General features: G+C 45.6%; 1 protein-coding gene across 3 annotated transcripts in view; it reads right to left on the bottom strand.

Annotated features, from left to right (window-relative positions):
* CFAP99 (cilia and flagella associated protein 99) overlaps nt 1-12,796 on the bottom strand; it is a 156,493-nt gene that overhangs the window by 30,744 nt on the left and 112,953 nt on the right. For all 3 annotated transcript variants that reach the window (XM_056554965.1, XM_056554963.1, XM_056554964.1), the window contains exons 13-14: nt 8,684-8,835; nt 5,743-5,948 (exon numbers count right to left, since the gene is read on the bottom strand). In XM_056554965.1, the coding sequence (XP_056410940.1) occupies nt 5,743-5,948; nt 8,684-8,835 (358 nt within the window). The remainder of the gene's footprint in view (nt 1-5,742; nt 5,949-8,683; nt 8,836-12,796) is intronic.

The following is a 12,796-nucleotide window of genomic DNA, read 5'->3' as shown; positions in this document are numbered from 1 at the left end:
CACTGGTTGGGAAACATTGTCTGTTTCTAACTCAGTGTTTCCTAACCTGTGTGCCTCCAGCTGTTGCAAAACTATGACTCCCAGCATGCACTAACAGACCATGCATGCTGGGAGTTGTGGTTTTGCAACAGCTGATGCAAGCCCCCGCCCCGCCACCCCCGTGAATGTACAGGGTACATTCACATGGGCGAGGCTTTTACAGTGGGTTTCTCGCATCTTGAGATGCAGCAAATTTTGCGCTGGGAAACTCGCTGTAATCCCCCGCCCATGTGACTGTACCCTAAAAACACTACAATACACTACACAAAATAAAATAAAAAGTTAAAAACACTACATATACACATACCCTTACACAGCCCCCCTCCCCCAATAAGAACGTCCGGTACACCACTGTTTCCAAAGCAGAGCCTCCAGCTGTTGAAAAACAACAACTCCCAGTATTGTCGGACAGCCGTTGACTGTCCAGGCATGATGGGAGTTTTGCAACAGCTGGAGGCACCCTGTTTGGGAATCACTGGCGTAGAATACCCCTATGTCCACCCCTATGTAAATCCCTAATTTAGGCCTCAAATGCACATGGCGCTCTCACTTTGGAGCCCTGTCGTATTTCAGGGCAACAGTTTAGGGCGACATATGGGGTATCGCCGTACTCGGGAGAAATTGCGTTACAAGGTTTGGGGGGCTTTTTCTTCTTTAACCCTTCATGAAAAGGAAATGTTGGGGTCTACACCAGAATGTTAGTGTAAAATTTTTTTATTTTTTACACTAACATGCTGATGTTGCCCTATACTTTACATTTTCACAAGAGGTAAAAGGGAAAAAAGCCCCCCAAAATTTGTAACGCAATTTCTCCCGACTACAGAGATACCCCATATGTGAGGGCAAAGTGCTCTGGGGGCGCACAACAAGGCCCAGAAGGGAGAGCGCACCATGTACATTTGAGGTGATTTGCACAGGGGTGGCTGATTGTTACAGCGGTTTTGACAAACGCAAAAAAAACAAAACCCCACATGTGACCCCATTTCGGAAACGACACCCCTCACGGAATGTAATGAGGGGTGCAGTGAGAATTTACCCCCCACAGGTGTCTGACGGATCTTTGGAACAGTGGTCCATGAAAATGAAAACTTGTACAGCCCACTGTTCCAAAGATCTGTCAGACACCAGTGGGGGGCAAATGCTCACTGTACCCCTTGTTACGTTCCTCAAGGGGTCTAGTTTCCAAAATGGTATGCCATGTGTGTTTTTTTTTGCTGTTCTGGCACCTTAGGGGCTTCCTAAATGCGACATGCTCCCCGAGCAAAATTTGCTCTCAAAAAGCCAAATATGACTCCTTCTCTTCTGAGCATTGTAGTTCGCCCATAGTGCACTTCAGGTCAACTTATGGGGTACCTCCATACTCAGAAGAGATGGGGTTACAAATTTTGGGGAGTATTTTCTGCTATTAACCCTTGCAAAAAGGTGAAATTAGGGGGGAAACACACATTTTAGTGGAAATTTTTTTTTTTTTTTTACATATGCAAAAGTCATGAAACACCTGTGGGGTAATAAGGCTCACTTTATTCCTTATTACATTCCTCAAGGGGTCTAGTTTCCCAAATGGTATGCCATGTGGGTATTTTTTGCTGTTCTGGCACCATAGGGGCTTCCTAAATGCGACATGCCCCCCGAGCAAAATTTGCTCTCAAAAAGCCAAATATGACTCCTTCTCTTCTGAGCATTGTAGTTCACCCATAGTGCACTTCAGGTCAACTTATGGGGTACCTCCATACTCAGAAGAGAAGGGGTTACAAATATTGGGGGGTATTTCCTGCTATTAACCCTTGGAAAAATGTGAAATTTGGGGGGAAACACACATTTTAGTGAAAAAAAAAATTTTTTTTTACATATGCAAAAGTCGTGAAACACCTGTGGGGTATTAAGGCTCACTTTATTCCTTGTTACGTACCTCAAGGGGTCTAGTTTCCAAAATGGTATGCCATGTGAGGGTTTTTTGCTGTTCTGGCACCATAAGGGCTTCCTAAATGCAACATGCCGCCAAAAACCATTTCAGAAAAACGTACTCTCCAAAATCCCCTTATCGCTCTTTCCCTTCTGAGCCCTCTACTGCGCCCGCCGAACACTTTACATAGACATATGAGGTATGTGCTTAGTCGAGAGAAATTGGGCTACAAATATAAGTATACATTTTCTCCTTTTACCCCTTGTAAAAATTTAAAAATTGGGTCTACAAGAACATGCGAGTGTAAAAAATGAAGATTGTGAATTTTCTCCTTCACTTTGCTTCTATTCCTGTGAAACACCTAAAGGGTTAAAATGATGACTGAATGTCATTTTGAATACTTTGGGGGGTGCAGTTTTTATAATGGGGTCTTTTGTGGGGTATTTCTAATAAGAAGACCCTTCAAATCCACTTCAAACCTGAACTGGTCCCTGAAAAATAGTGAGTTTGAAAATTTTGTGAAAAATTGGAAAATTGCTGCTGAACTTTGAAGCCCTCTGGTGTCTTCCAAAAGTAAAAACTCGTCACTTTTATGATGCAGACATAAAGTAGACATATTGTATATGTGAATAAAAATTTTTTTTATTTGTAATATACATTTTCCTTACAAGCAGAGAGCTTCAAAGTTAGAAAAATGCAAAATTTTCAAATTTTTCATCAAATTTTAGGATTTTTCACAAGGAAAGGATGCAAGTTACCACAAAAATTTACCACCATGTTAAAGTAGAATATGTCACGAAAAAACAATCTCGGAATCAGAATGATAACTAAAAGCATTCCAGAGTTATTAATGTTTAAAGTGACAGTGGTCAGATGTGCAAAAAACGCTCTGGTCCTTAAGGCCAAAATGGGCTTGGTCCTGAAGGGGTTAAATCAACTGGTGCCAGATAGTTAAACAGATTTGTGAATTACTTCTATGAAAAAATCTTAATCCTTCCAGTAGTTATTAGCTGCTGAATACTACAGAGAAAATTATTTTCTTTTTGGAACACACAGCTCTCTGCTGACATCTCTGTCCATTTTAGGAACTGTCCAGAGCAGCATATGTTTGCTATGGGGGTTTTCTACTACTCTGGACAGTTCCTGAAATGGACAGAGATGTCAGCAGAGAGCTCTGTGTTCCAAAAAGAAAATAATTTCCTCTGTAGTATTCAGCAGCTAATAAGTACTGGAGGGATTAAGATATTTTAATATAAGTAATTTACAAATCTGTTTAACTTTCTGGCACCAGTTGATTTAAAAAAAAAAAAGTTTTCCACCAGAGTACCCCTTCAACATGTATAGCTTGGAAGAAAGAAGAGACAGAGGGGATATGATAGAAACTTTTAAATACATAAAGAGAATAAACACGGTAAAGGAGGAGAGCATATTTAAAAGAAGAAAAACTACTACAAGAGGACATAGTTTTAAATTAGAGGGGCAAAGGTTTCTGCAGTAATATCAGGAAGTATTACTTTACTGAGAGAGTAGTGGATGCATGGAATAGCCTTCCTGCAGAAGTGGTCGCTGCAAATACAGAGAAGGAGTTACATTGTTACATTATATCCAGTCACATTGTTCTATATGATTCCATTGAATTTGACATATGCAAATACTACTTACTCCTCTAGGCTTTTTTATTGGTGATAGATATTTATGCCAATTGGCGCATCATTTAGTGATATTTTAGCAATTTCATTTTTTTTAATTTTTGTTATTAAATTTTATATTGTTACTTTATTGGTCTGGTAGTCTACTATTTTTCCATCTGAACCATTCATCCATCATACATTCTTTTTGAGTGATATAGCTGAGGACAAATCTGTTTAACTTTCTGGTACCAGTTGATTTTAAAAAAATAAAAAGTTTTCCACGGGAGTACCCCTTTAAGGAATTAACCTGCTATAATGCACAGGTAAAACCTGTAGTATCTCCATTCCTTGTGGACTTTCCCTATACAGGGGTGTGGAAATTTAAAACAAAACTGCTTGTCCAAGGGACTAAAACGTTGCAGAATCTACAATCGTCCCCCATGAGGATCCACTTGCTCTGGTACACAAAATAATTTTAACCAAAATAGTCTGTAAATAAGGTCTTTATTAGATTATTTATTTAGTTTTTGCACTTTTGTTTTTTCCTCCTCGCCCTATAATAGTCATAAGTCTTATTTTTCCATCTACAAACCCATATGAGGGCTTATCTTTTGTGTGATCAATTGTACTTTGTAATGACACCTTTCATTTTTCCATAACATATGTTCCGAAACAAAAACAAAAATTATTTGTGATGTGAAATTGAAAAGAAAATGCAATTTTGCTAATTTGAGGTTTTTCTTTTGTTATACCATTCCCCTTGTGGTTAAACCTACATGTTATTGTGATACTTTAGGTCAGCCTCATATTAGTAATACCAAATTTGTAAAGTTTCCGTTATATTTTACTAATTTAAAAATTTTTTAAACGTTTTAGTATATTTTTTTTTTAATTGCCATTTTCTGATCCCTATAACACTGCATGCCCCAGGCGTCGGGCAATATGACTTCCACATCCCTGCTTATGGCAGATTGCGACACCCCACTCCACACAGGCAGTTATAGGCCACAGATCCATGGCAGATCCACAAGCTTAACGGCACTGCATCCTGTCTTGCTGGGAAACAATAGTGATAACATGGCTCCCAAAAGCATGGTAAGCATGAAGGCCAGCCAATAGGGACTAAGATAATGAAAAGTCTACCAAGGGCAGTGTCAAATGGCCTGGCTTCCAATGGTATTTAAACAGGCTAAATTTCTAGGTTCAGGGCCAAGAGTAGGGTAGACAGGCCCCAGCTTAGGGTGCCATTTCACGATATGTTACAGGTCCTTTGTGTACCCCATGTGCTTAAAAAAACTAAATAAAAACCCACCACTTTATTAAATGGGCACTGTCACTAAAACAAATTTTTGCTATTGCACTCCTTATGGTAAATAAAAAATCTTTCTAATGTACTTTGTTTAAAAAAAATAAATACGAAGTTTTCTATATTTTATTTGTCTTTAAAAAAGCTGCCACTAGGTGTCTCCCTACTTGGCCAGAGCACATCCCCCCCACATCTCTTGCACAGACTTTGGACTCCTGCTGGTCTGGCAGAAGTCCAAAATCAGCGAATGCAGTCTGGAGTGCTGAGGGTGTGTGTGCAGCCAATCATAGCTCATCTCACACTGAACTGCTCTGGGCTGTGTGTGTAGCAGAGTGAGGGAGGAAGTTCTCCCCTGTGTGGCTTCAGATGATGTCATGCCTGCTGGGGAACGCCCCTTCCCAGTCTGTGAATCTGACTAAGACTGAGCAGAAAATACAGAGCAATATCAAGGTAGAAAACTAAAAATAATAAAAATAAAGGCAGGGGGTGGTTTATCATGATGGGGGCAGTGAACTGGGAGAATTATAACATTTAACAAGATCATGACAGGTATCTTTATAGGGAACATGATGATGGTATAAGAGAAGGGAACTAAGGAGTAGCAGATTCCTTATGTAGGGTGTAAACTATTGGTTAGGATGTAAAGTGAGGTCCAGATTTGACCACTAGATGTTGGGTGTCCTACATATGGTCTCAAAAAAGTAGCACCAAGTAGCCGGATTTCACTGCCATTGGTTACTATTCTTCTTGCTGTGGTACAGAAAATCATATATTTGCACATAAAAGCTTTCAGAACAATGCCACACAGCAATCTCGGCACACGGAAAGGTCTTCACAGCTACGATGGAGGACACCTCACTCACCTGAGGAGAGCAGCTTTGCCCTGGGCAGCTCTGTGTAGAGAGATCTTCTCCAAAGTGTCCAGAAGATGCTGCTGTTTTGACTGCTTTTCCTCAAGGATCTGGTCCCTCTTTTCCTCCTCGTCTTTTCTCTGAGCTTCCTTTAGTAAGGCCAGACGTTCCCGGAGCTCCACTATGGACATCTCACAGTTCAACCCATGTCCGGCGGTCTGGGGAATAGACCAATCTATGAGCATTCACAAACTCAGCATAGTCCAAAACAGACAGAGGCATTAAGCATTTTTAAACAAGATCAATATCAATTTTTTCCCTCTATAATTTAAAGGGGTTCTCCGGTGCTTAAACATCTTATCCCCTATCCCCTATGCCTGATCGCGGGAGATCATGCACGCGGCACCCCGTTTGTAATCAGTCCCCGGAGCGTGTTCGCTCCGGGTCTGATTACGGGCGACTACAGGGCGGGCGGCGTGTGACGTCATGCCTGCGCCGGCGTGTGACGTCACGCTCCGCCCCTCAATGCAAGCCTACGGGAGGGGGCGTGATAGCTGTCTTTTTGAATTTCCTTTCTGTCTGACCACAGTGCTCTCTACTGACACCTCTGTCCATGTCAGGAACTGTCTACAGCAGGAGAGGTTTGCTATGGGGATTTGCTTTTACTCTGGACAGTTCCTGACATGGGCAGAGGTGTCAGCAGAGAGCACTGTGGTCAGACAGAAAGGAAATTAAAAAAAAAAAGAAATTCCTCTGTAGTATACAGCAGCTGATAAGTACTGGAAGGATTACAATTTTTAAATAGAAGTAATTTAAAAATCTGTTTAACTCCTAGCACCAGTTGATTAAAAAAAAAAATGCTTTCCAGCAGGGTACCCCTTTAATACCACAGCCTCTTGTGACTGGTTGGCTCAATGCTGTTGCAAGATTTTCCTTTCCTCAAAGAGTCAGTTTACTACCCTAGTCCTGAATATAGATACTCGGGCCAAAGCAGAATAGCGAGTTGATGCCACTATGGCAGCCTGTACCCACTTCATGGTCACCAAGCTACACAGGACCAGCCATATCTTAGAAAAGTGTTTTCCAGCCAGTGTGCCTCCAGCTGTTGCAAAACTACAACTCCCAGCGTGCTGTGAGTTGTAGTTTTGCAACAGCTGGAGGCACACTGGTTGGGCAACACTGATCTTAGAATTGACAGTATTATTAAATCTGGACGACCATGATTGCAAAGATTGCATTTAGTTTTATCAGGCATGCTGGGAGTTGTAGTTTTTACAAAGGCTGAAGGCACACTGGCTGGGAAACACTGACTTAGATAATGCCATACATAACTTACTGTCCTACGATGTACAAATACTGATACCATAAATCGCAAAATTATAATTGCCAAGGTGTCCAAACAACAGTACCATACATCACCCAAATTCTCGAAAGTTGTCTAAATAATAATGCTATACAATGCCAGCACCACTATACACTGCAAAAATAGAAATACTTAACAATGCACATTCAAGAAAATAACAAGAAAAACATCTAGTTACTAAAAAAAACTGCTCCATTTATAATCAAATCTAATAAGAGTTGTATAATGTGTAAGTAAAGCTGCTTTAGGCTAAGTTTCCACTTGGTTTTTTTTCTGGCAGTTTTTGGATATCTGCCACTGCAGTTTTTGAACCAAAGTCAGAAGTGGATCCATAAGGGAGGAGAAGTCTAATTCCTTCCTTTATATGTCCTGTTCCTTTTGAATACACTTCTGGCTTTGGCTCAAAAACTTCAGTGGCAGTTTTCCAAAAACTGCCAGAATAAAAACCAAGTGGAAACCTAGCCTTAAAGTTAAATGAAATGTTCTCTAAAATAAATGTCTCTAAAATAAATGTGATTTTTAAAATATTTGAAAATCCCCTGATTTAATGATTACCTGTCACCAAACTAAACTTTTAATATATTGTTCCTTATGTAATTATAAGATACTTTGCTATTTACATGCTGTTAAATTTCTCAACTTCTATATGTTTTTAATGTGACTGAAAAAACAGCCACTAGGTGGCTCTGTTCTGTTCCCTGCCGCAAGTCAAAGTTAGTTTGGTCTCCTCCCGACCTCGCAGGAGACCAAACTCAGGAAGTGCGTGTGGGGTATGGTGAAGCACAGTTCTCGTAGGCTTCAGTGATGTCGGGTCTGCTGGGCAACGCCCACTTTCTCCTGCCGGGAGCTCACACAATGGGAGCAAGGGGAAAGGTATGATACAGAGCTTTTTAAAGCTTGTTAATTTTTTTAAGGGCAGGAGGGGTGTTAGGAGTAGTTAGGGAATGCAATCTGAGTTAGTTTAGAAAATATGGTTTGATGGCAGGTACTCAATAATTACTTTTTACCCTAGAAAAACAACTCTAAAGTCTTGACCACAAGGTGTCTCCCTTACCTGCTGTTCACTGTCTATTGTTGATGGAATTCTGTCTTTAGAAACAGCTCGATTAAAACAGAACACAGAACAAGGGGACAGATCTTAGCATGTGCTATGTGCAGGAGAGAGAAGAAGAAAGCCTGTGTACCTGCAAGCTGAGAGCCAGTCTGCCTGCCGAAAATTATTCACACTGTGGGAGATTTATTAAAACCCGTCCAGAGGAAAAGTTGCTGAGTTGCCCATAGCAGCCAATCAGATCGCTTCTTTCATTTTTCAGAGGCCTTTTCAAAAATGAAAGAAGCGATCTGATTGGTTGCTATGGGCAACTCAGCAACTTTTCCTCTGCACGGGTTTTGATAAATCTCCCCCCAATGTTCTCATCTTATTTTTGAACACCCATATGATGGTTGTAAACCTGAGATGCCAGGCTGTCTTTGGCACCCACTCATCACAGACCCCCTAAGGCCATCCCTATATTCCTGACTTGGGTAACGGAAGAAAACACATTCAGTTACATTAAATATGGATCTATCATTTTATGTACAAGGACTTACTTGTGTCAGATCTACAAATGTTTGTCTGATCATCGGCACCGACTCCATGGCTCGTATCTCGCGAATCAGCTCAAACTTTTTCTTGAGCTCCTCCTGTGCCTCCTCTAGGGCCTGGCGTAACAGCTCCCGACTCTCCTCTGCTACTTCTTGTACTAGAGAAAGATAAAACAAAACTTAATAACTTATTGTTCTCTGCTAGAAGATGACAATGAAAAAAGAAACTATGATGCATTGTCACAGTTTAGACATAGGCAGATAAAAACCCAAGAACCCATCATGAATAGTGTTCCTATTATAGTAGAATGTCTCTTCATGTGGGCACAAACATTAGAAGTGGGCACTTTTGAGACATTTGTCTGATTAAAGTGGATACATCCAGGAAAGTGTGGTTACCGGAAGCAAAGATGCAGTTAGGCTTCCTGAATGTGTTCTCATAACTGTATCTATTCACCATGGTCAAGGTAGAGAAGCTTGTTGTCACCCTCCTGGCACCCAGCATGCGTGCACCATGGACCTCCTTCTCTCCCAGTTACACATCTGCTGCAGCAAAAAGCTGGACTATCTTAGTAATACTAGCAGTAATGCCAACACTTACATTTTCTCTACAGACCCATCACTCAGACTCACTATTTCCTGCATTATTGGGTAATGGGGCTGTATACTGCTACCTAGAGTTCTTTTCTTCTTTCAATGCTAATGATGGAGGTACACGACATACTCTATCAGAACATATTTTAAAGTGCCTTCCTAGTCGGTCAAGACTTAAAGGGCTACTCCGCCCCTAGACATCTTATCCCCTATCCAAAGGATAGGGGATAAGATGTCTGACCGTGGGGTTCCCCCCGCTGGGGACCCCAGCAATCTCGGCTGCGGCACCCCAGACATCTGGTGGACGAAGCGAACTTTGCTCCGTGCCAGATGACGCTCCGTGCGGGGCGGAGGTGTCACGGTTCCTCTCGTGATGTCATGGCCCTGCCCCCTCAATGCAAGACTATGGGAGGGGGCATGACCCCTCCCATTGACTTGCAATGAGGGGTGTGGCTGTGACGTCACGAGCGGGCGCTGCACCCGATGCTCTAAACGAACGCTGGGTGCAGCAGGAAGATCGCTGGGGACCCCCGCAATCAGACATCTTATCCCCTATCCTTTGGATAGGGGATAAGATGTCTAGGGGCGGAGTACCCCTTTAATGCAGACAGTATGAAACAACAGTGACTATGTAAAAGTAATACCTCACTCCTTTCCTAGGCTGGATGAGTATTTCCAAACATCAAAGTACTTGTTACGCCTAGCGCTCCGGGTCCCCGCTCCTCCCCGGAGCGCTCACGGCGTCTTTCTCCCTGCAGCGCCCCGGTCAGTCCCGCTGACCGGGAGCGCTGCACTGTCTTGGCCGTTGGGGATGCGATTCGCACAGCGGGACGCGCCCGCTCGCGAATCGCATCCCAGGTCACTTACCCGTCCCGGTCCCCTGCTGTCATGTGCTGGCGCGCGCGGCTCCGCTCTCTAGGGCGCGCGCGCGCCAGCTCTCTGAGACTTAAAGGGCCAGTGCACCAATGATTGGTGCCTGGCCCAATTAGCTTAATTAGCTTCCACCTGGTCCCTGACTATATCTGACCTCCTCCCATGCACTCCCTTGCCGGATCTTGTTGCCTTGTGCCAGTGAAAGCGTTTAGTGTGTCCAAAGCCTGTGTTCCTGAACTTCTGCTACCCATCCTGACTACGAACCTTGCCGCCTGCCCCCGACCTTCTGCTACGTCTGACCTTGCCTCTGCCTAGTCCTTCTGTCCCACGCCTTCTCAGCAGTCAGCGAGGTAGAGCCGTTGCTAGTGGATACGACCTGGTTGCTACTGCCGCAGCAAGACCATCCCGCTTTGCGGCGGGCTCTGGTGAAAACCAGTAGCCTCTTAGAACCGGTCCACTAGCACGGTCCACGCCAATCCCTCGCTGACACAGAGGATCCACTACCTGGAAGCCGAATCGTGACAGTAGATCCGGCCATGGATCCCGCTGAGGTGCCGCTGCCAAGTCTCGCTGATCTTCCCACGGTGGTCGCTCAGCAATCGCAGCAGATTGCCCAACAAGGACAGCAGCTGTCGCAGTTGACCGCCATGTTACAGCAACTTCTGCCTCTGCTACAGCAGCAACCATCTCCTCCGCCAGCTCCTGCACCTCCTCCGCAGCGAGTGGCCGCTCCTAACCTCCGCTTGTCCCTGCCGGACAAATTTGATGGGGACTCTAAACTCTGCCGTGGATTTTTGTCTCAGTGTTCCCTGCATATGGAGATGTTGTCGGACTTGTTTCCTACAGAACGGTCTAAGGTGGCCTTCGTAGTAAGCCTTCTTTCAGGAAAGGCCTTGTCTTGGGCCACACCGCTCTGGGACCGCAATGATCCTGCCACAGCCACAGTCCAGTCCTTCTTCGCTGAAGTCCGAAGTGTCTTCGAGGAACCTGCCCGAGCCTCTTCTGCTGAGACTGCCCTGCTGAACCTGGTCCAGGGTAATTCTTCCGTTGGCGAGTACGCCATACAATTCCGTACTCTTGCTTCTGAACTATCCTGGAATAATGAGGCTCTCTGCGCGACCTTTAAAAAAGGCCTATCCAGTCGCATCAAGGATGTGCTGGCCGCACGAGAGATTCCTGCCAACCTCCAAGAACTCATCCATTTGGCTACCCGCATTGACATGCGTTTTTCTGAGCGACACCAAGAGCACCGCCAGGAAAAAGACTTAGATCTCTGGGCACCTCTCCCACAGCATCCTTTGCAGTCTTCGCCTGGGCCTCCCGCCGAGGAGGCCATGCAAGTGGATCGGTCTCGCCTGACCCAGGAAGAGAGGAATCGCCGTAGAGAAGAAAATCTCTGTCTGTACTGTGCCAGTACTGAGCATTTCTTGGTGGATTGCCCTATCCGTCCTCCACGCCTGGGAAACGCACGCACGCACCCAGCTCACGTGGGTGTTGCATCTTTTGGTTCTAAGTCTTCTTCTCCACGTCTCACGGTGCCCGTGCGGATTTCTTCTACAGCCAACTCCTCCCTCTCAGCCGTGGCCTGCTTGGACTCTGGTGCCTCTGGAAATTTTATTTTGGAGTCGTTTGTTAATAAATTCAGCATCCCGGTGACCCGTCTCGTCAAGCCGCTCTACATTTCCGCGGTCAACGGAGCCAGATTGGACTGCACCGTGCGTTACCGCACAGAACCCCTCCTGATGTCTATTGGACCCCACCTCGAGAGAATTGAGCTCTTCGTTCTCCCCGGCTGTACCTCTGAGGTCCTCCTCGGTCTGCCATGGCTCCGGCTTCATTCCCCCACCCTTGATTGGACCACCGGGGAGATCAAGAACTGGGACTCTGCCTGCCACAGGAAGTGCCTCTCCCCCCCTCCCAGTCCCGTCAGGCAAGCCTCTGTGCCTCCCCATGGCCCCCGTCCTGGTGTCACACTGCCCCGTGCCAGGCCTCGCCCTCTGCCCTCCCTCCCCATTCCCACTCCTGCTGTACTGCCTGCCGTTGAGGAAACCCTCCATTCTTTCCCGGTGTCCTCATCCCAGGGGAGGCAGTTACCGGACAAAGAGAAGGGGAGACCTAAGGGGGGGGGTACTGTTACGCCTAGCGCTCCGGGTCCCCGCTCCTCCCCGGAGCGCTCACGGCGTCTTTCTCCCTGCAGCGCCCCGGTCAGTCCCGCTGACCGGGAGCGCTGCACTGTCTTGGCCGTTGGGGATGCGATTCGCACAGCGGGACGCGCCCGCTCGCGAATCGCATCCCAGGTCACTTACCCGTCCCGGTCCCCTGCTGTCATGTGCTGGCGCGCGCGGCTCCGCTCTCTAGGGCGCGCGCGCGCCAGCTCTCTGAGACTTAAAGGGCCAGTGCACCAATGATTGGTGCCTGGCCCAATTAGCTTAATTAGCTTCCACCTGGTCCCTGACTATATCTGACCTCCTCCCATGCACTGTCACGATGCCGGCTGGCAGGTAGTGGACCCTCTGTGCCAGAGAGGGATTGCGTGGACCGTGCTAGTGGACCGGTTCTAAGCCACTACTGGTTTTCACCAGAGCCCGCCGCAAAGCGGGATGGTCTTGCTGCGGCGGTAGTGACCAGGTCGTATCCACTAGCAACGGCTCA

Source organism: Hyla sarda, chromosome 1, assembly GCF_029499605.1.
Source record: "Hyla sarda isolate aHylSar1 chromosome 1, aHylSar1.hap1, whole genome shotgun sequence".
NCBI classification, from domain to species: domain Eukaryota; kingdom Metazoa; phylum Chordata; class Amphibia; order Anura; family Hylidae; genus Hyla; species Hyla sarda.
This window is presented reverse-complemented; position numbering and strand designations above follow the sequence as displayed.